Source organism: Pogoniulus pusillus, chromosome 1 (genome assembly GCF_015220805.1).
Source record: "Pogoniulus pusillus isolate bPogPus1 chromosome 1, bPogPus1.pri, whole genome shotgun sequence".
NCBI classification, from domain to species: Eukaryota; Metazoa; Chordata; class Aves; order Piciformes; family Lybiidae; genus Pogoniulus; species Pogoniulus pusillus.
Genome location: NC_087264.1, coordinates 7,295,670 through 7,316,246, shown reverse-complemented (window position 1 = coordinate 7,316,246; position 20,577 = coordinate 7,295,670). Strand labels below are relative to the sequence as shown.

Genomic DNA, 20,577 nt, shown 5'->3' with positions numbered 1-20,577 from the left:
CGTTTATGTTTGTGAACACGTTTAGTGGTTGGAATTCAGACTAGAACTACCGGAGTATGAAATGACAACAGGTTCTTTGTACAAGGTGCTGTTGTGCTAAAAATCCCAACTCTGTGTGTGTGTAGAACTGTGTCACTTTTGTGTTACTTTGTTACTATACACCTCCTCTTTTTGCACACAGATGCTCCTTGTCAACTTGAAAGGCAGCCACAGTACATGATCTTTCTGAAATAAGCATTCCCTTGTTTGCTTGTTTCTGAATAACAAAGCAAAGTTCTGCAAATCAGTATAATGTGTTTTCAGCAGATTACACAAATACATGATTGGTAACGTGGAAACATTCAGAGCAGACAAATAGAGGACACAGTAATTTAGTATTGCCAAACCAGAAGTTAAAAAAATCAGTCAGATCTCGTAAATTTACAAACCTAGTCCAAAATTATGAGCTTAAAAAATCCATGTGGCTTCATTCACCTTCTAGCTTTTGTAGTATTTATGTTCAGATTATGCTTTTATGATTTTTCATGCAATTTGCAGAGCTTTTAGATAGACAGAGAGAGAGAGAGAGGTAGGCAGATAGGTAGGTAGATAGGTAGGTAGGTAGATAGATAGATAGATAGATAGATAGATAGATAGATAGATAGATAGATAGACAGACAGACAGACAGACAGAGGGATAGGTAGGTAGGTAGATAGATAGACAGACAGAGAAGTAGATAGATAGATAGATAGATAGATAGATAGATAGATAGATAGATAGATAGTCTATGCTGGGTGTTAGGAGGAAGTTCTTCCCAGAGAGGGTGATTTGGCATTGGAATGGGCTGCCCAGGGAGGTGGTGGAGTCACCGTCCCTGGAGGTGTTCAAGCAAAGCCTGGCTGACGCACTTAGTGCCATGGTCTAGTTGACTGGCTAGGGCTGGGTGCTAGGTTGGACCTGATGGTCTTGGAGGTCTCTTCCAACCTGGTTGATTCTGTGATAGATAGATAGAGCTGATTCCATCATTTACACAACTGAAAACAGGCTGCCTCTGATTAGGCTCAATAAAATCATGGAAGTTGCCAACACTGATTAATGCTTGATGTTTCAAGGAATAATCATTTTATAATTAAGGAGGTTTAAAGCACATTTATTTACATAGACTTCTGACAGTTTGCTGATGTTTAATTAAATGCTGAGGTTAGTATCACTAGTGCTAACTAGATAAACTGGTGTGCTGTGCATTTTCAACACTCAGGTTGTTACTTTCCTGTAACTGCAGCCTCTTCTTCTTGAAGGCAGTGCCAGCTCTGCTGATAGTAATAGATAAAGGACTTTAAAGCAGATAGTTTGTGAGTAATCATAAAATCAGATCAGAAAAGGACCTCAGTAGGTAATTTGTGTCCAACCAAAATCTCCTTGTTAAAGCAGTCATTTGTATTCCTACCAGTTGTGGATATGAGGAAATGTTATTCCATTTTGCTTTGCAACTAATTTTCCTTCTACCATCAGTTCTGTAAGATGACCTAAAATCATTCTGTCTGCAAAGTTTTCTGGGCTTCTAGACATTCTCACTGCTTTCTTATGGAGCAAAGATGAAGGTGGGGAAATTCAGACTGGACGTGAGGAGAAAGTTCTTCAGCATGAGTGATGAGAGCCTGGAATGGGTTGCCCTGGGAGATGGTTGAGGCCCCATGCCTGGAGGTAAGGCCAGGCTGGATGAGGCTGTGGGCAGCCTGATCTAGGGTAGGGTGTCCCTGCCCATGGCAGGGCGGTTGGAACTAGATGAGCCTTGTGTTCCCTTCCAACCCTGACTGATTCTGTGATTCTCCTGGATTCCTTGCCATGATCAAAACTGGAGACATTATGAACATATATGCTTTAGAACTTCCACAGGAGCAAATCAGACTCCAGTTTAGACATTTCAGGTTTCACCTTTATTTGTGACAGCACCATGTTGCAGATTCATTGGCAGAGTTTGATCCAAAATAACACACTGATTCTTTTCAGTGGAAATGAAGCAGCTGTTCTTTACTTGCCCATCTAATGACTCCAGCTTGCACTTGTTTCTGTTAAATATTCTCTTACGTTTTTGGATAATGTCTGCACCTTGCCAGGATTATTTTGCATTCTGATCTTCTAGTATACTTGAAGTTGAATTCTGCTTGGTCTTATTTGAAGATACTAAAAGGATCTATATGGTCCAAGGGTGTGAATAAATGAAAGCAGAGAATTTTGTCTAGAAGTGCTGTGAATGAGGTTAAACAATACACTGTAATTATTGGCAGCAACTGTAAAGCTGGAGAATGTCTTAAATATGGGAAATTGTGCACTGTAAATGCAGACCAACACCAATACTTCATACTCAGAGATTAATATGAGTGCTCTCTCTGATTCACTTAAATGTTTATTGTGAAGAAGTTTTATAACTGATCTGTAGCAATATTTTCTTATTTTCTCATTCGTAGGATTGTTTGACTTTTACTCATCTCAGTTTTCCTCTTGTCTTTTTAACAGATGAATGGGAAAAACACAGGAGCAGATGAAGCAGGTGGTAACTATAACTTCACTCTGTTGCCAGGACTGTTATTAACTCAGGTATGATGGAATTAAATGAGAATAATAAGCAGATTTATAAGAATATTTTATTAAAGATAGTGTATCAAAGCACAGAGTAAGCTTTAAAGAAGATGAAAACTAACCTGGAATGTCTTCAGTGATACTCTACATAAACTATCAATAATTGCTAAGTTACAGAACAGTTGCAGCCTGTTCTAAATCTCCTATGTCCAGTATACTATTGAAGGCCTATCTTTAGATGATGGCTATAAACAGATTTCTTCTCTCCTCCATCTAAACAGATTTCTCTTCTCTCCTCCACCATAGTCCTACCATGAAGTCCTTCCTGTTTTTTACAGACAGGACATCCCATTTCCTACTGGATTTCCCAATATACTGTGCCTTCTCCCTGCAGATTCCCCAGTGGTATCTGGCTTTGCCCAGATATTCACTGTCTTCTCCTCTGGTCCAGCACAGCCACTGGGACAGAAATTTGATTTCACTAATGCACTGAGAGCTTTTAAAATACCTGTATTAATGTTTAAGGTGTTATGTGTTAATAGAGCTGATACCTTCAACATCTATATGCTGAAATGTTTGGGGCTATATTCTAGACTAAGCAACCACATTCAAAGATACCTGAACATATTTTCTTGCATTTGTGTATCAACTTTATAAACTCAGTAAAGCAAGCACAGATACATGCCCTATACAAGCTGCAATACAGACAATATTTTATACACTTTGTAACAACAGTAATGAAAATTATGCCAATTATAAATCAAATTATAGACAGACTCTTTTTGAGATAACAGTTATACTGAACAATGAAATATCCTCTTGTAGTCATGAGTAGAATTAGTAAGATGGGTAACAACAGCAGAATATTGATCAGCATGTTCAGTCTGACAACATGGCTCAATGTAATCTGCTGTTATCTAAGGGAAGCAGAAGAATGCTATGTTTTGTTTTTCAATCCATGTTGGCCCTAATTTGAAACATTTACTGCTTTTAAGGGGTTTTGGTTAGGCTGGGGGGGGGGGGTGTCTCCATTAATTTGTCTGGAAACATTAGGATTGCTAAAATGCTCAAAGATTAACATGAATGCCTGATTCTCAAGCCAGCTGTTGCAAAACTTCATCCAGAACAAGGTGCACCCTGTGCCCTGTGAAGCTTTTGGGTTTTTTTTCATATTTACTCATCTCCTTGTTAGTAAGAAATTTTCACCAATCTTGCTGTAAGACCAGAGCACCATTTCTTTGCTCTCCACATACAAGCACTATGCTCCATGGAAGGTCCTCTTCAGCTTGCAAATGACGATCATGGCAGCCTGGGATATCAGGTCAGCTGGATCTTTCTCACCATTCTGTCTTTTCTCAGGGACCCTTTGTCCTCAGGTTTTAAGATCTGTACTGCAGATTAATTTTCTTTTCTCTTTTTAGAGTTGATAGGTTTAGCATTGTAGCTGTCTGCAAATGCATTTTTTAGTTCACACGTGTACACTTCTAGTGCTTGAACTAAAAGGTCTAAACAGTTTTTGACAGAAACTCTAAAAGGCCTCATTTTTGGCAAAGGAGCCACTCCAGCACATAAATAGCAACTTCTGCAAACTCATTTCAGTGCAGCATTTAATACCTGGCATCTGCCTCTTTTGTCTGTCTGCTCCGTGGAAAAGAGTCTTTGAATTTGTTTTTTAACAAGTGTAAATAATAGGCACGAGGAAGTTAAGTTTTATAACACAGAGAAGAGTCCAAACCAACTTTTACTGCATGTTCTAACATGCCTGCTTTGGTGCCTTTTGCGACTGCTGCAGTATGTCAATAAAGCAAAGGTGGTGCCGATTCAGATCTGGCACACGTGGTTATGAAATCTTTTGCCGATCAGTTCTTCCTCATGTCTTCTTCAAACCTGGTTCTCTCAGTTGTTCAGAAGCTTAGAAGTCCCTATTTCACTACTGCCATGCAGAAAAGAAATGCAAGAAAAACATTAAAAGTCAGAAGCCCACACTCCAGTACTGTATTTGCTAGCATGATGTGGTCCCTCCCACCTCACTACGGTGTGGTTTTTGCTCCAAATAACCCATCCTTCAGTTGCAATCAGAGGACCCACCACAGTCAGGAGCTGTTTAAAAGCCTCGTTTCCTTCAACCTTTACCCCACCAAAACAAAACTTAACATTTTGCTCATTTCAGAAACTTTTGTTTCTTTCTTTTTTGCCTTCCATTTTCAAACAGCTAAATATTTACTGAAAAAAAAAAACCCTTCACTTCCCAAGCCTCCCAGAAGTTATTTTTAATGTTAGTTTCCAGCAGTGGTTTATGGCTTGGGCTTACTCAATGCTCAGCAAATTGCATGAGTATTATTTCCCCTCAGCCTGGACTCAGAACACTCCCACCCTGGAATGTTTTTATTACTTCTATTTGACCATGTTTGTTGTTGCTTTGGTTTGTTTTCTTTCTCCTTGCCTAACTCAGAGGTAACTGTAATGTATCTACCTAACCTTCCTCAAATTCTTACGTTAAATGCAGATGAATTATAATTTTTTTTTACTTTTCCTTTAAGTCTCCTTCAACCAAACTAATTTATGACAAATATGAGCACCTTTGTATCTGATATGAACAGTCAAGTAATTGGAAACATGTGGGTGGAACTTTTACAGACAATCCTCAGAGGTGTTTTCAGTTGTACATTGTCTTCTTTCTCTAGATTGTACAACATATATGGGTGTCCCACTTCTGCATTGTTTACAGTTGGTATTTCTATGCACACCACAGCAGCCCTGAACCAAGTGGCTGTGTCTACACTGCAGAGCAAGGAAGACTTCAGGGCTGCAAGTGAAGACAGGTTTCTCAGCTGTCTGCATCACTTACCTGCTAGAGCATCCTCAAGACCAGCTCAGGGCTGAATTTCCTGGCACACCTTTGAGAGGAAGGCCTTGAGAGTGGTGCTTCTCACTTCAGTGCACATTATAGGATGTGCCATGTGACATGCAGCCAGGCTCTCACAGCATATGCCAGGCCTAGATTTGTCTGTATATTGTATCTGGTTTCTGTGCCATGTCACAAGCATGATGGTGGGTGAAAAAGCCATCCAGGACAAATGGCTTTTATTTCATGCCAGAAGGGTGACGTGAACATGGGCAAGCAGGTCTTAAGCAAACTGCTAGCTTCAAAATACTGCTAGTTCTGGAAGCAAGTCCAGGTGTCCACCTAATACATTATCTGACTCTTGGAGGGGAATTCATTGGACTGATGTGGTTACCTCTAAGTAGTAGCTCTTACTTGACTAGCTCAAAGGTCAGGAAATGCCTTTTTTTGTTTGCAAACTAAGACAGGAGGGGGAAAATATTATAACTACAGTATGCATGTGAACATTGTTTTCTTCCCTGGTAACACTGCTATTATTAAGATGCCAGCTTGAATTTTACAGTCAAAGATCTCTGTTACTTGAAGATCACATGCAGCTCACACAGCATGATTTTACACCACCACCCTCAAATACACCAACTGTGCTGCGTGAGACCACCTCTGAGTGTGTGATGAGACTGCAAAAACATAGTGTTGATCAGTGCCAACTGTGGTGGTGTGGTGTACATACAGAACTGTGAACACCAGAGGACCACTGGCATCAGTAATAGCTTTTAACCCACGGTAAGCTACATTAGAGGTAAAATGTTGTGCCCTCCTCCCAGACTCCACGATCCTCTAGCTACCCCAAAAACAGAAGCTATTTTAGGAATGCAAGAGGATCTGCTTCACTCTTCACACAGTAAATTCTGCTCAACTGTAAAAAGGTTTGGTTTAAATAGAGCTATGCAGACTTCCAGAGCGCCACCAGATGGAGCTCATACCTCCCCATCACCCAAATCCACCATCTGCAAAGTTAAACACTTCAGGGATGTTAAGGAGGACGCAGTTTCTTCCACTTCATAAAAGTCAGAGGAAGTCTGTGATTAGCTGGACGTTTACAAATAAATGGAGGATCTGGAGATAGATCAAAGATAACTCTCCAGATTTGGCATGATATCAGGTTTCTGTACTAATAGCATCTGCAGGGGTTAGACTGTTACATTAAGTGGCTGGACTTGGTGTAACTCATCATGTATTAATAATGTTTTTATAATGCTTAGCACATTTACTAGAAGCCTGAAGGTTCAGCCAGCTAAAGACCTGAGAGAAAGAAAAACAACCAACCAAACCAAAAATCCCCCCACCAAACCAACACCTCCCAGCTAAGGTGATCATTCAGCCTCCATTTCAAAGGGAAACACCTGCTGTGCTCTTCCCCCTATTTTCTGCACTGTAAAGGGAACCAACTCGCAAAGGTACGCACTGTTCCCAAGTCCTGAGAGTGCAGTACAGTACTTCAGGCTTAGTAAATAGAAGCAATAGTGCTCAAAACCTGTTCTCTAAGGGTCTAAGTAGGTTGGCCAGGCCAGTCGTAGCATACCTGCTTTTTACTGAGAAGTTTATAGTTCATCCAGAATCAAAGAGACTTTGACACAGCCTCAGTGACTAGGGAGAAAAGCAGATCAAAGATAAAAGATTGTAGGGTGTGAAAAACACTGACTTAATGTACATGTGTTTTAAGGGACATCTTTGTTTTGACTCTGTGTAACAAACCACCACAGTTTGTGAGGTCTGGAAGGCCACAGACTATTCCTGCTTTCATAGTAGTGCTCTGTTTGAAGCTAGTATTTCTATTTGGGGTCTAAGCCACACTGAACTTGCTCAAATAAACATTCTCCAAAGGAAATTGCCTTTGAGATATTTAACTCTTTAGACAGCAAACTGCCATTGAAAGAACTGTAACAATTATTGTGAGATTTCTTGTGGTTTAACTGACTTATTTTTCATTGTTTAAGCTCCTGTTCATCAGGACCTCTCTTTTCCAGCAGAACTGACCATGTGACTTAGCAGCAAAAGTGATAGCCTTAGGTTAAGGGCTGAAGACTCAATGATCTTAAAGGTCTTTTCCAACCAAAATGATTCTATGATTCAACAGTCGGTAGAAACTAAGTGAAACACAATCCTGTCTGGAAGCAGACTAAGTGGGGCTGGTCTTTATACTTCAGGTGTTCAATCTGTGCCACTGTCACATTTTACAGCATGTGTAAGTACACACATTATATTTAATCAACCTGATTAACAATGCACTTCATAGAATCACAGAATCAGTCAGGGTTGGAAGGGACCACAAGGATCACCTAGTTCTAAACCCCCTGCCATGGGCAGGGACACCCTACCCTAGATCAGGCTGCCCACAGCCTCATCCAGCCTGGCCTTAAACACTGCCAGGGATGGGGCCTCAACCACTTCCCTGGGCAACCCATTCCAGGCTCTCACCACTCTCATGTTGAACAACTTCCTCCTCATGTCCAGCCTGAATCTCCCCACCTCCAGTTTTGCTCCATTCCCCCTAGTCCTGTCACTACCTGATAGCCCCAACTCTTTCAGTCTGTCCTCATAGGAGAGGTGCTCCAGCTCTCTGATCATCCTTCAGAGATCCAAGCTGTCCTGGGTTGTGAGACACACCAAGACAATTTCTTCATCAGCTCCAGGGCACACTGCCCTGTATTTCCTCCTTCTGCAATACTATTTTCTCTCTCCTCTTCATGAAGAAGAAACACTATACATATAATTTCTTAAATAAAAGTACCTGCTTTGTATAAATAATAACCAATGGCTAGAAACCAGAACCTCTGCAGTTTGGTGCTGGGACTCTCTACCACTGGGTACTAGTAGGAACCCCACAGGCAGGGAGGCACCATCAGGGGCACCATCTTTAATATCCCAAATAAATGCTCTAACGATGACTTTCATAAAAGGAAAGAGCATTAACTGATACCAGAAGTCTGGTGTGTCTACTGCCAAACCCAAAACTAACCTATGGTATTCAGTGAACTATTTTTAGCCAATGAATTGTGTATTTCCACAAACATTTATGGTCTTGGTGCTTTTGCCATGCATGGAGAGAAGAACATTATATTATTTCTCCCATTCATTTTCTGGGGAGCCAGAAGCAGAATTCCTTCTGGAGATCATCCCCAATGTAGTGGGAATGTTCCCCCCAAAAAAAGAGAGTAGGTATTACTGAGTTGTATAGGTTCAACTGAACATGGGAGAACTTTACAAAAGGCTGAGGGAGCTGGGGGTGTGCAGCCTGGAGGAGGCTCAGGGGGGACCTCATTGCTGTCTACAACTACCTGAAGGGAGGCTGTAGCCAGGTGGGGGTTGATCTCTTCTCCCAGGCAACCAGCAACAGAACAAGGGGACACAGTCTGAAGTTGTGCCAGGGGAGGTCTAGGCTGGATGTTAGGAGGAAGTTGTTGGCAGAGAGAATGATTGGCATTGGAATGGGCTGCCCAGGGAGGTGGTGGAGTCACCATCCCTGGAGGTGTTGAAGCAAAGCCTGGCTGAGGCACTTAGTGCCATGGTCTAGTTGACTGGCTAGGGCTGGGTGCTAGGTTGGACTGGATGCTCTTGGAGGTCTTTTCCAACCTGATTGATTCTATGATCCTATGATTGTATGATTCTTAGCACTGGTCATTGCTTTATAAAAGAAAGCAAGCACAGCTTCCCATTAAAAAACAACCAAACAAAAAAAGAAGGCAAACAGAAGAGCCCAAAAGATGCATGTTTAAAATAGCAATCTTGCTTGTATCAGGGAAGGTAGGAAGAAGACGTGGGGAATGACTGACATCTGCATCTTTCATGCTGGCAACGCTGCTGCTGCTGCTACAGAGAGCTTGACAGTTACTGGCATTGCCTGACAGGTTGAGAAACTAAGAATCTGCAGACAATCCTCATTTCCAGTGAATCTACCTCAGTGCACATGGCTTCCAGGATTTGAATGCTCCCTTCTCATTCCCTGTCTTTAGTGTTGGGATGCCTATAGAACCACAAGACATACTTATCTAAGATCATCTCTTATTTGAAACCAGAAGAAAAACTACACTCCAAAAGCTCATTGATGCAAATCACAGCTCAATTTTGGTGAAAACAGTAGCAGCAGCAGCAAGCCTGAGAGGGAAGATCTTGAACAACTCTAAAAGGGCTTGCATGTTGGGGAGGTTATTGCCACAGGAAATGCAAGATGCAGCATCATTTTTATGGCTGTAGCTGCAGGAAGATTTACTATAGTTTTAGTGTGCCAAAAGGCACAGGAAAAGATGAAACCTTTCAATTTTCTTGCAAAGATACTGACCAATCTGAAATTCTAGGTTCCTGAGGCAAGGCGTACCACACTAGCTAAGCAAAACAAACCAACAAGCAAAATCTGGCCTTGGACTATTTGCTGATTTTTCTCACCTGATAATTTTGTTCTGTTCCCTTCAATACATAAATATAAACATTCAAAACATTATTTTCAACTACTGCTGTGTAGGCAGTGTGCACAAATTACTGAAAATGCTTTCAGTACAATATTACTTTCCTATGGAAAGCACAACATTGCTTTCCTATGACTTAAACAAAAACAACCCTACAAGACATTTGAGGGTGAAAATGACCCAAAGAAAGATCCAGTAGCATCAGATCTCTTGTAAAATTGTAACTGGGCATTCATATGCATCAAAAGGAATGTGGAATGTTTTGTTTCTGGGCTGAGTATTTATACTCATGATGAACTTACTCCTGAGTCATGAGCTCTGCTGCCCTGTACCAAATTGAGATTTGTCTTCCTGCATAAAGAATCATAGAATCAGTCAGGGTTGGAAGGGACCACAAGGATCATCTAGTTCCAACCTCTCTGCCATGAGCAGGGACACCCTGCCCTAGAGCAGGCTGGCCACAGCCTCAGCCAGCCTGGCCTTAAACACCTCCAGCTATGGAGCCTCAACCACCTCTCATTCCAGGCTCTCACCACTCTCATGCTCAACAACTTCCTCCTCACCTCCAGGATGAATCTCCCCACCTCCAGCTTTGCTCCATTCCCCCTATTCCTGTCACTCCCTCAGAGCCTAAAAAGTCCCTGCCCAGCTTTTTTGTAGGTCCCCTTCAGATACTGGAAGGCCACAAGAAGGTCACCTGGGAGCCTCCTCTTCTCCAGACTCAACAGCCCCAACTCTTTCAATCTGTCCTCATAGCAGAGCTGCTCCAGCCCTCTGAGCATCCCTGTGCCCCTTCTCTGGACATACTCCAGCAAGTCCACATCCCTCTTGTAAAAGAGGCTCCAGAACTGGATGCAGTACTCCAGGTGGGGTCTCAGCAGTGTGGAGTAGAGGGGGAGAATCACCTCCCTCGACCTGCTGGCCACACTTTTCCTAATGTAGTCCAGGCTCTGGTTGGCTTTCTGGGCTGCAAGTGCACACTGCTGGCTCATGTTGAGCTTCTCATCCACCAGCACCCCCAAGTCCCTGTCTGCATGGAGAGGGACAAAATCACAAAAATACAAAGTTGCAATTAATCCCGGGATTGTAGAAGTAAAAGTGGCAGAAGACAATTTATGAACTGTGTCCTTTTTTGTGGCATCTTCCCCCTCCAAACTGTCAGCCTACTAACACATCTCAAGAACACACTGCACAGCAGTATTTTAGGCACTTTCTCAAAGTTGGAAGAAAAACACCAAAAACTTCCAGATGAGAACTACAGAAACATTAATTCCTAATTTCTAGCCTTCAGCACACTGTATAAAAGTCAAATTAGTCATGCTTCATCCTGTAGGTCTTTAGATCTGTGACATGCATCACATCAACGGAGAATTAGGGAAGTCAGAGTATTTGACTTTTAACCCTTTCAGATTAGGAAGCACTTAGAAGCAGGGACATTGAGACAGTAGCAGATATCCCCAGCATCTTCTTAACTTGTACAAGGAATTATCCTGAGCTTTAAGTATTAGAGCAAGACTGAGAAAACCATCTCCCTTTATTGCAACACCCAGAAAAGTACACATTGTGTAGCAAGGGGTACAGGGCAGCAGAAGGGCAGGGCCCCAGCTGTCGAGGGTGTAGGCAGCACAGCTGCATCTGGGTCCACAGCTGGAGGGCATGAAGTCTAGAGGAAGGTGGAAGCCATTCCTGGTGTTTGGCCAGACAAGGGGCCCAGCTCATTCCTGGCCTTAAGCCAGGCCAGCCACACTAAACCCAGTGGCAGTGAGAGCTACATAGTTTGTTTCATGAAGGACTAAGAAAGCTCCAGAGCATATTTGAGGGGTGAGCTGAAAACAGGAAGGTTTCCAGCTCTCATAAAGAGGGCAGATAGCAAAGATGTGTCTCATCTGTATGTGAGAGTCTAGGCTGTCTTTTTTCCTTATCAGGAAATAAGAGATGAATACAAGAGCTGAGCTTCCACAAAGACGCTTGGGGGAAACAGAGACTGAGTTAAGGTTGGGATGTGCTTTGAGTCCTGGCACAGGTAATGTAAGCAAACAAACCCCTCTCCCTGCCACTCTTCTCCCTTCATGCCTCCCCTTCTATTGTACTAGCACAAAGTCTGACCTAGAGCTGGACAGAAACACAGTGGGCAACCAGTCCAGTCAAAAAACAGTCCTGCAAGGATGGGACTGTTTGATTCAGTTCAACGACATGTTTTGATTCCATTCATTGTGAAGCTACATGAATACATGCTTTCTGACAAGGAAGAGAGTGGCACACATAGGATGTGACAGCTGAAACTAGGTGGGGAGGAGGAAGAGGCTGCCAATGCTCAAGGTGGCACTACCTTCTGGAGCAAATATGTCTTCACCAGTAGCTGCAATACTCTTGATAGCTTAGAATCATAGAATCAACCAGGTTGGAAGAGACCTCCAAGATCATCCAGTCCAACCTAGCACCCAGCCCTAGCCAGTCAACTAGACCATGGCACTAAGTGCCTCAGCCAGGCTTTGCTTGAAGACCTCAAGGGACAGTGCCTCCACCACTTCCCTGGGCAGCCCATTCCAATGCCAATCACTCTCTCTGGGAAGAACTTCCTCCTAACATCCAGCCTAGACCTACCCCAGCACAACTTGAGACTGTGTCCCCTTGTTCTATTGCTGGTTGCCTGGGAGAAGAGGCCACCCCCACCTGGCTACAATGTCCCTTCAGGTAGTTGTAGACAGCAATGAGCTCCCCCCCGAGCCTCCTCTTCTCCAGACTAAACACCCCCAGCTCCCTCAGCCTCTCCTCATAGGGTTTGTGTTCCAGGCCCCTCACCAGCTTTGTTGCCCTTCTCTGGACACCTTCCAGCACCTCAACATCTCTCTTGAACTGAGGGGCCCAGAACTGGACACAGTACTCAAGGTGTGGTCTGACCAGTGCTGAGTACAGGGGAAGAATAACCTCCCTTGTCCTACTGGCCACACTGTTCCTGATGCAGGCCAGGATGCCATTGGCTGTCTTAGCCACCTGGGCACACTGCTGGCTCATCTTCAGCCTACTTAGCACCTACTTAGTGAGTTCAAATACAACAGTGCAGTCAAAATATTCACTATTGTAACAATGCATATCCTCCAGAACAGTACATTTTCTGTCTTTGGCTTTGAACAAAAAATATGCTGAATTGTATTTTCTCCACTAACTAAAATTATGAAACAGATAAGTCCCCTCATAAAAGCATAAATGCTTATAATTCTGTGATACCCTAATATATTTAAATCATGATGATTCCTCTACAGATCTGTTGGCTACACTTTGAATGAAAAAGTTGCCAATAAGCATTTACATTTCTTTTTAAACATTTGAAGCATCTCATTTGAAACTGAAAAAGAAGCTCAGCAGCTTTTCTGGTATTTTAAAGCTTATTCCAGTTCATCATGAATTCCTTAAACTTTCACTAAAGCCTGAAAGCTAAGAGCTAGGCAGGCTGCTTCTAAATTATTTTCAGGGTCGCAGCCCACGCCACAGCCAAATGAAGAAAACAACAGAACAGGAGAAGTCCTCCAAAAATAAGAGCAGCAAATGACTTTCAAATATAAGTCAGAGCATCCAGTGAGTCTTTTTCTTTCTGGCTTTGCCTTGTGCAATGCCATACTTTTACACCTCTGCTCTCAAAGATCCTTAAGTACTTTTACACTCTTAACACTCCACATGGTATGGAGACGCAGAAAGTGTTGCGATTACTGAGAAGTACAAACTTGTTAGAGGAAACAATTCTAAACGAAGTATTTTTGCTTCCCCTTCACTATCTTTCAAGTAACACTAAGATTTCTGGAATATTGCAATTGTTGATTTTTTTTTCCCCTCATCACAGTATCACAGTATCACCAAGGTTGGAAGAGACCTCACAGATCATCAAGTCCAATCCTTTACCACAGAGCTCAAGGCTAGACCATGGCACCAAGTGCCACGTCCAGTCCTGCCTTGAACTGTCCCAGGGACGGCGACTCCACCACCTCCCTGGGCAGCCCATTCCAGTGTCCAATGACTCTCTCAGTGAAGAACTTTCTCCTCACCTCCAGCCTAAATTTCCCCTGGTGCAGCCTGAGGCTGTGTCCTCTCGTTCTGGTGCTGGCCACCTGAGAGAAGAGAGCAACCTCCTCCTGGCCACAACCACCCTTCAGGTAGTTGTAGACAGCAATAAGGTCACCCCTGAGCCTCCTCTTCTCCAGGCTAACCAATCCCAGCTCCCTCAGCCTCTCCTCGTAGGGCTGTGCTCAAGGCCTCTCCCCAGCCTCGTTGCCCTTCTCTGGACACGCTCAAGCATCTCAATGTCCCTCCTAAACTGGGGGGCCCAGAACTGAACACAGTACTCAAGGTGTGGTCTAACCAGTGCAGAGTACAGGGGCAGAATGACCTCCCTGCTCCTGCTGACCACACCATTCCTGATGCAGGCCAGGATGCCACTGGCTCTCTTGGCCACCTGGGCACACTGCTGGCTCATGTTCAGGTGGGCATCAATCAGCACCCCCAGACCCCTCATGTCTGCTTTCATTCTGTCTCCACAGTCATTTTTATCCCAGTAGAAACACTGGGGTACCATCACTTCGCCTTGCTGCAGACATTGTCCCATTCTGGGGAGAATATGCCCCCATCCTCAGGAGCATCAGATCCAGGCTGCCTCAGCACCCACACCTTGTACCATTCACCACAGCCAAATTCCTCCTGTAATTCCCAGCCTTTTCTTCAGTAATCCCATGCTGCTCCCCTGCATGCTTTTACACATCACCATAAACACTCTCCCCACCTACTCGCAAACCAGGCTGTCTTGTTTACACCTCAGTACCTTTGATTTCTTCTCCTGTACTCCTCTTGATCACTTTTCAGGCTACTTCAGTCATTCTGGTTTTCTCTGCCTATCTACAAGCAGATCTGCTCTTAGTGCTCCCCTGCAGTGCAGTCCAGGCTCTCTTTGAACTTAGTGGACGTTCATACACGGGCACTCCAAGGTTTTGTTTCACAAGAACAGGGGGGGGGAATTAATTCAAGTTCAGGTGGAAAGGTTTAACACACTTTCCTCTGGAAGGCCACTACAACACACCTTGTGACTGAAAACCAAAGGTGTTCGGAGGCATGTCTGACGTTAGATAGTACACTTCACTACCCTTCTTGGGTCCTTCATTAACTTTTGTGGCTGGCAGGTCTGATTACACTAGGAAGTAACTTGTCTGGTGGAAGTTTTTGGGTCAAGTTCAGACCACTGCACTGTAAATTAGGAGTTCCTGACCCTGCGCAGCAGTCTCCATAAATCATTCCCAGCCCTTCCCTGTATTTGGGAAGGATCTCTTAGCTCACCGAGGTCGCCCTTTTCAGCGAGGTCTTTAACCTAGGCTTTGCTGTGCCACCGCAGCCGCTCCCGAGCAGGGGCTGGCTGTGCTTGGTACGCAATCCACCCCTGCCGTTTGTGCCACGCTGAGCTAATCGCCCAGGCAGACAAGCTCGCACTGCCAAGCTGAGTCATTCTCACTCGGCCTCACAGGCGTCCACAGGACACTTTATCCACTTTCAGCCACCCCCTCCATGCCACCTTTGGGATTTGCTTCCCGCTGCACAGCTCTAATCCTGCCCTCCCAGCCTTTGCCACTCCCTCCCCCTTGAGATCCTTCCCACACTGCCTTCCCGCTCCCTCAGTGCCCTAAGATTCTTCCACCAGCTCCCCCAGCACCCTCCAGCTCTCCTTCACTTCTCTCGGCTGCTTGTCCCAGCCCAGCCACAGCTGATACTGCAAGGGACAACCTGCATGTCAGAGAACTGCCGTGCTGCGCATTAACCCCTCCAACTCTCTACTACAGCATTCGAGTCACTACTTCCTTGCTAAGATGATGACTGTAGTTAAATATTTCATCTTCTTAAGAGGCTCATAATCACCCTAGCCCTGAGTGCAGTACTAGAATGTGTTAAAGCACCCATCCTGCCTACTGTTTGACACGCTGAGCTTCAGCCTGGGCTGGGAGAATGTGCAGGGAGTCCTAAGAACAGAGTCGCTCCGAATTCACTGAAAACCTGGAGCACATTCACGTCCGTGGCCTTTTTGGCCCCAGTGTTGCTGAGGGTCTGGCTGGCTTTAGCACCATGCAATAAAACAGGAGCGAGCAGTTACAGCAAAAAGCTGAAGGCCCAGGCTGGATCCAAAGCAGTCAGTGCCCAGGGAGGCTAACGGCTGAGGTCAGTGGTGTGGGGTCCTTAGGCTACTACACAAATGCACACAATGTCTACCAACCACAAGGAATTCTAATGCATATTTAAAACTGAGTAATTGCAAGGCAACTCATACTCTGAACTGAATTAATTCCTCTAAATAGTCTAAATTGGTACCCAGTGTAATCTCCAAGAAACAAGAGATCAAAACTCAACTCTTAACAGCAATGAGCACATGAAAGCCCTGGACTTAGAACTTCAGCTTCTGGCTCCTATTCTCAACCTTACCACTACAAATGAGGTGACAGAATAGAACAGAATAATTTCAGTTGGAAGAGACCTACAATAACAATCTAGTCCAGCTGCCTTAATTGCTGATCTAAATTGCTTTTCTCCCTCCACAGCTCTGTGGGAAACAGTGTTAGTAACCTCTTTCATAAAGTGAGACCTACTGGAAGTAAGTACTGATGGGTCTTATTTTATAATAGTTTTCTCCACCATTACATATTAGGATCCTTTTCTCCTCCCCCTCCCCCCAACTAAAAATCACATGCTTAACAAACATTCGACAGCTGGTGCCCAAAAGTCAGAGCCAGTCATTCTCTCAAAGGCCAAACTGCTTCACTGAACTCATGTCAGATGGTACTTAGTAGGATTTTTAAATTCAATTCAATTAAGAGACAGATTAGGGCTATACTAGAATCAGAAAGGAATCTTAAAAGGCATAAAATCTCTTTATATTTATTAAGCAAACTGCAGTCTTTTCCTTTTATATTCTTGTTGAAAAACAAAATATTCAGAAAAGTATCATGAAAACAAGAAATAAAAAAACCCCCTAAGGTTCACATGAGGCACACTCCCCCTTCCCCTCCCCACCCAAGCAACAGGACTATCTTGACACCCATCCCATCCATCCCACTTTTAGCTTTCCAACACAATCAGCAAGGCACCATTTACAGCTAGGCTGAAAAATGAGGTCTTTGATACACATTGCCATTTTGCACTCTAGCACTCCACAGCCACTCTTCCCTTGTATATGAGGATAAGCAGGTTATATATACCCAGGTAGGCACAGACAGTAAAAGAAAGGCCAATGTCAGTTGTACAGTTCCACTAGGACATTAAGTCTGGAAAACAACCACTCTGCTGGGAACTCCTTGGTTATCCCAACAGTCATTAATTAACTCCCTTTCCTTTCGTGCACATCAGTCCAAGTCTGCAAGGTTTAACTGAGCCTGTATGCTCTCACCCCTGGATGCATGTTGCAACAAAGCCAAGAAGCAGAGGACCAGGTCAGCCAGCTCTGTCTGTACAGCAGAGTCAAAAAGCAAAGGATTATTCCTTGGCATTGTTTCTTTGAGCTGTGTTTTTGTTTGGGTTTGTTTTGGGTTTTCTTTTTTTTTTTTTCATTTTGAAAATTAATTTGGAGATTAGGAACAATTATGCTCTTGCACATTAATCACTGTGATCTAAAATTTTCACATGAAGAAACAACACATGGAAATATTAAAGCACTCATCTTACGGACATGGATCTGAGAACTGTTTAATAGCAGTCAGTGAAGGGGTAACATTGTGCTTTTAATCTACAGTTTAAAAATAATGATTTGTATATCTACTTAGTAAAACAATAAAATTAAGAACAGAAACTGGTATTAGGAAACAGTGAAAATGTATTAATTAAACACATGATGCTCTTCAAAGCTATATACTTAATGAGCCTAAATAGACACCTATGGTTAGGAGGGTCTTAAAAAAAAAATTAATAAAAATTAAAAAAAATAATTATTTTCAAATTATTCTTTGTTTGTTTGGTTTTTTTTTTCCTCCAATTTTTGTCTGCTATACTGTATGCCTTGCTTTGGTGTTCTCTCTGCTGCCAACTTAATGTTTTACCAGTATGTTAATGCTTATGTTCTTTTCAAATGCTTAGCATTATAGTGAGATCTCATATCTTTCCTCAAATTAAATTTTGCTCCACATACTCCACATGTATACAGATGAACATCCATGTGCTGCTCCAGTTGCTCATTATTTGGGAATATCTGAAAGCAGACCTGGCATATAGTCTCTCCAGCTGATAAGTGAGATATCATATGCCGTACATGGTCATGTTTTCGGAAGTTTCCTTGATCACAAATGGAACAGACATACCTGGCCATGCCTTTGTGCATATCATTGTGGAGCCGCAACTGGCGCTCTCTTAAGAACTGCTTCCCACATGTCTGACAAACAAACTGTTTTTCCTTGGTATGAACAGTATAGTGTTCCCGCAAGTGGCAACGCTGGTAAAATCCTTTCCCACAAAGATTGCAGAAATGCTTACGTCTGTGATCCCTCTCGTTCTCTTCCATCATGGAGTTCTTGAACAGATCTTGCTCCAGGCAGTTTGACATATGTTCAACCACTAGGTTTTCGGTTTCGAAACGCTGACCGCAATTAGGGCATCGGAAAGGACAGGCAGAATGCTTGTATAACTGTTTTTTTTGAAGGCTATTCATTTGGAAGTGACCATCCCTGAAATCCTCCAGCATCTCTGCAAACATCATGTCCCTTATTTCCGACTGCTCCTCGGGGTTTTCTTCCAAGTCCATTTTCTCCTCAGAATTTCTGATACCGTTCATGGTCAGATCCTGGGGTTCTCCACAGGTCTGCGCATGATCCTGCAGCTGCTTGCCTTTGACCAGTATCTGACCGCACTTGCCACAGGCACATATATTTTCTATGTGTTTGGATAAATAATGAGAGGAGAGATCTTCCTCGGTGATCGTTAGCCCACAAAGTTCACAGGGAGCGTTCTCCACGTCCTCCTGCACTGAAGGAGCCTTCCTGTTGAGGTGCCGCGGACTTTTCAAGCACTTCCTTTCCTCCTCATCCATGGACAAACGGGGTTTTAAAGTCTTCCGAGCATTTCTCTTCTCTCGGATCTCTTCCTCAACGTAGTATCTGTAAAGTGGCTCTTCCTGTTCATCATCTAGGTCATCGTTGTCAGATGACTCATTGCAGTCTTTATCTGTCACCTTAATAATATTAAAATCCTTCAGCTCATCTACAGGATTGTCCTCTGGTTCCACCTTAATGACCATCCTCTTCCTCTCAGATGTTCTACTTCCCTCTTCACCTGATACCTCAGAGGCAACTGTGCTGCTTTTTCTGCTTGTGATGTTTGACACCGGAGATGAAGAATTGTCCACAGCTTGGCTCGAGTCTCCCTTGTATTTTTCTGTTTGTGTGGAGATTATTTTAGAAGTGGAGTCCTTCTCATTAAAGTCTACTTTTTCAGTGCTGTAGTACCTGGCACTTTGGTAGGAATGCCTGTTAGTGCACGTTAACACATGCTCATCCAGTAGCTTTTCACAGCTAAAACTAAACCCACAGCTGTCGCAGGTGAAGCTTCTTCCAAAACGGCGCGAGTGAGACACACGCTCCTTTGTGTGAGAGAACTTGGACGTGGTGGTTTTTTTACAGACATCAAACAGTTGCTCAGGGAAGCTGCTTAGCTGCAAAGCTTCTTCGTCAGGCTCTTTGTTATGGGATGTATTTACTGTCGAACTTGGCGGCTCCATGCCCCACCTGTTTGTTTCGCTGCCATTTCTAGCAAGCGCGTCTTCATACATCCTTACACCAAATATCATTTTACTAGTCTGGGTGCTAGAAGCAGAAGATGAACATTTTAAGCTGGATGAGTCTGTATCCTGTATGTCTTCTAGACATTCAGGTACATTATACAGCTGTAAATAGTTCATGGCCACTTTAAATTGCTCAAAATTGGCAGGGGCTGTCATGATTTTTCCCAAATACATGAACTGTAAAATAAGATCAAAGCACTCAGCGCTAATCTTCATGTTGCTTAGATTCAGCTGGGCTGTAGTGTGTTGATGGTTCATAAAAAACATCCTAAAATAAGAGCTGCATGCAGCCAGGACTGCTTTGTGTGCTTGAAAATAAATATCATCGATAGCAATACAACAGTCGCAGAGAAAGCCCCACTCTCTTTGGTTGTTCAGCTGCTGAAGGACGTAGTTGCTGTGGCTGGTTCTCGCCATCTTGTAATCCAATTACAGCCCTGCATAAAGAAGAAGACATCGGTTAAATCACGAGCATAAAACTCAAAACCTACTTAAACACAGAGGAGAACTGCCTTCTTTTTCTTCTCTAGATCTTCCTATTCTCACAGTTTGTGGTACAGCTTCCTGTCTGGTGATCTTTGCTGGTAACTACTTACGACTATTGATGCCAGTGAAAACAGACATAACTCCACGTTCTCACCACTAGACTTGCAAGACTAGCAAACTAATAAACATACTCACCACACACGTCAATCAGAGCAGTGCTGCTAGAATATAAATTAGCAAGTGTATCTCAAAGTCCTGCAGACAAGATTTTCAGATATGCATTCTGAATGCAAAACTTCAGAAACTTCACAGGGTAGGCTTCTATAAGACGGCCTCCAGGACAACACCTATTCAAGGTAAGCTGACAGTAAGAAACCACTCTTTGGTCCCAGCTCGCCTTTTCCATCTGTCAGTCCAATGGCCATAGAATCAT

At 43.4% G+C, this 20,577-nt stretch overlaps 1 protein-coding gene across 8 annotated transcripts in view; it reads right to left on the bottom strand.

The window, feature by feature from the left end:
• Window positions 1-1,894: 1,894 nt before the first annotated feature.
• The window catches only part of ZBTB1 (zinc finger and BTB domain containing 1), a 30,604-nt gene continuing 11,921 nt past the window's right edge, over window positions 1,895-20,577 (bottom strand). For 6 of the 8 annotated variants that reach the window (XM_064158385.1, XM_064158305.1, XM_064158230.1 and 3 more), the window contains exon 2: window positions 17,556-20,095. In XM_064158385.1, the coding sequence (XP_064014455.1) occupies window positions 17,940-20,075 (2,136 nt within the window). In that variant the 5' untranslated portion in view covers window positions 20,076-20,095 and the 3' untranslated portion in view covers window positions 17,556-17,939. Of the gene's footprint in view, window positions 4,494-17,555; window positions 20,096-20,577 lie in introns of those variants that run through there. The other 2 variants (XM_064158639.1, XM_064158720.1) reach the window with 2 other exon arrangements.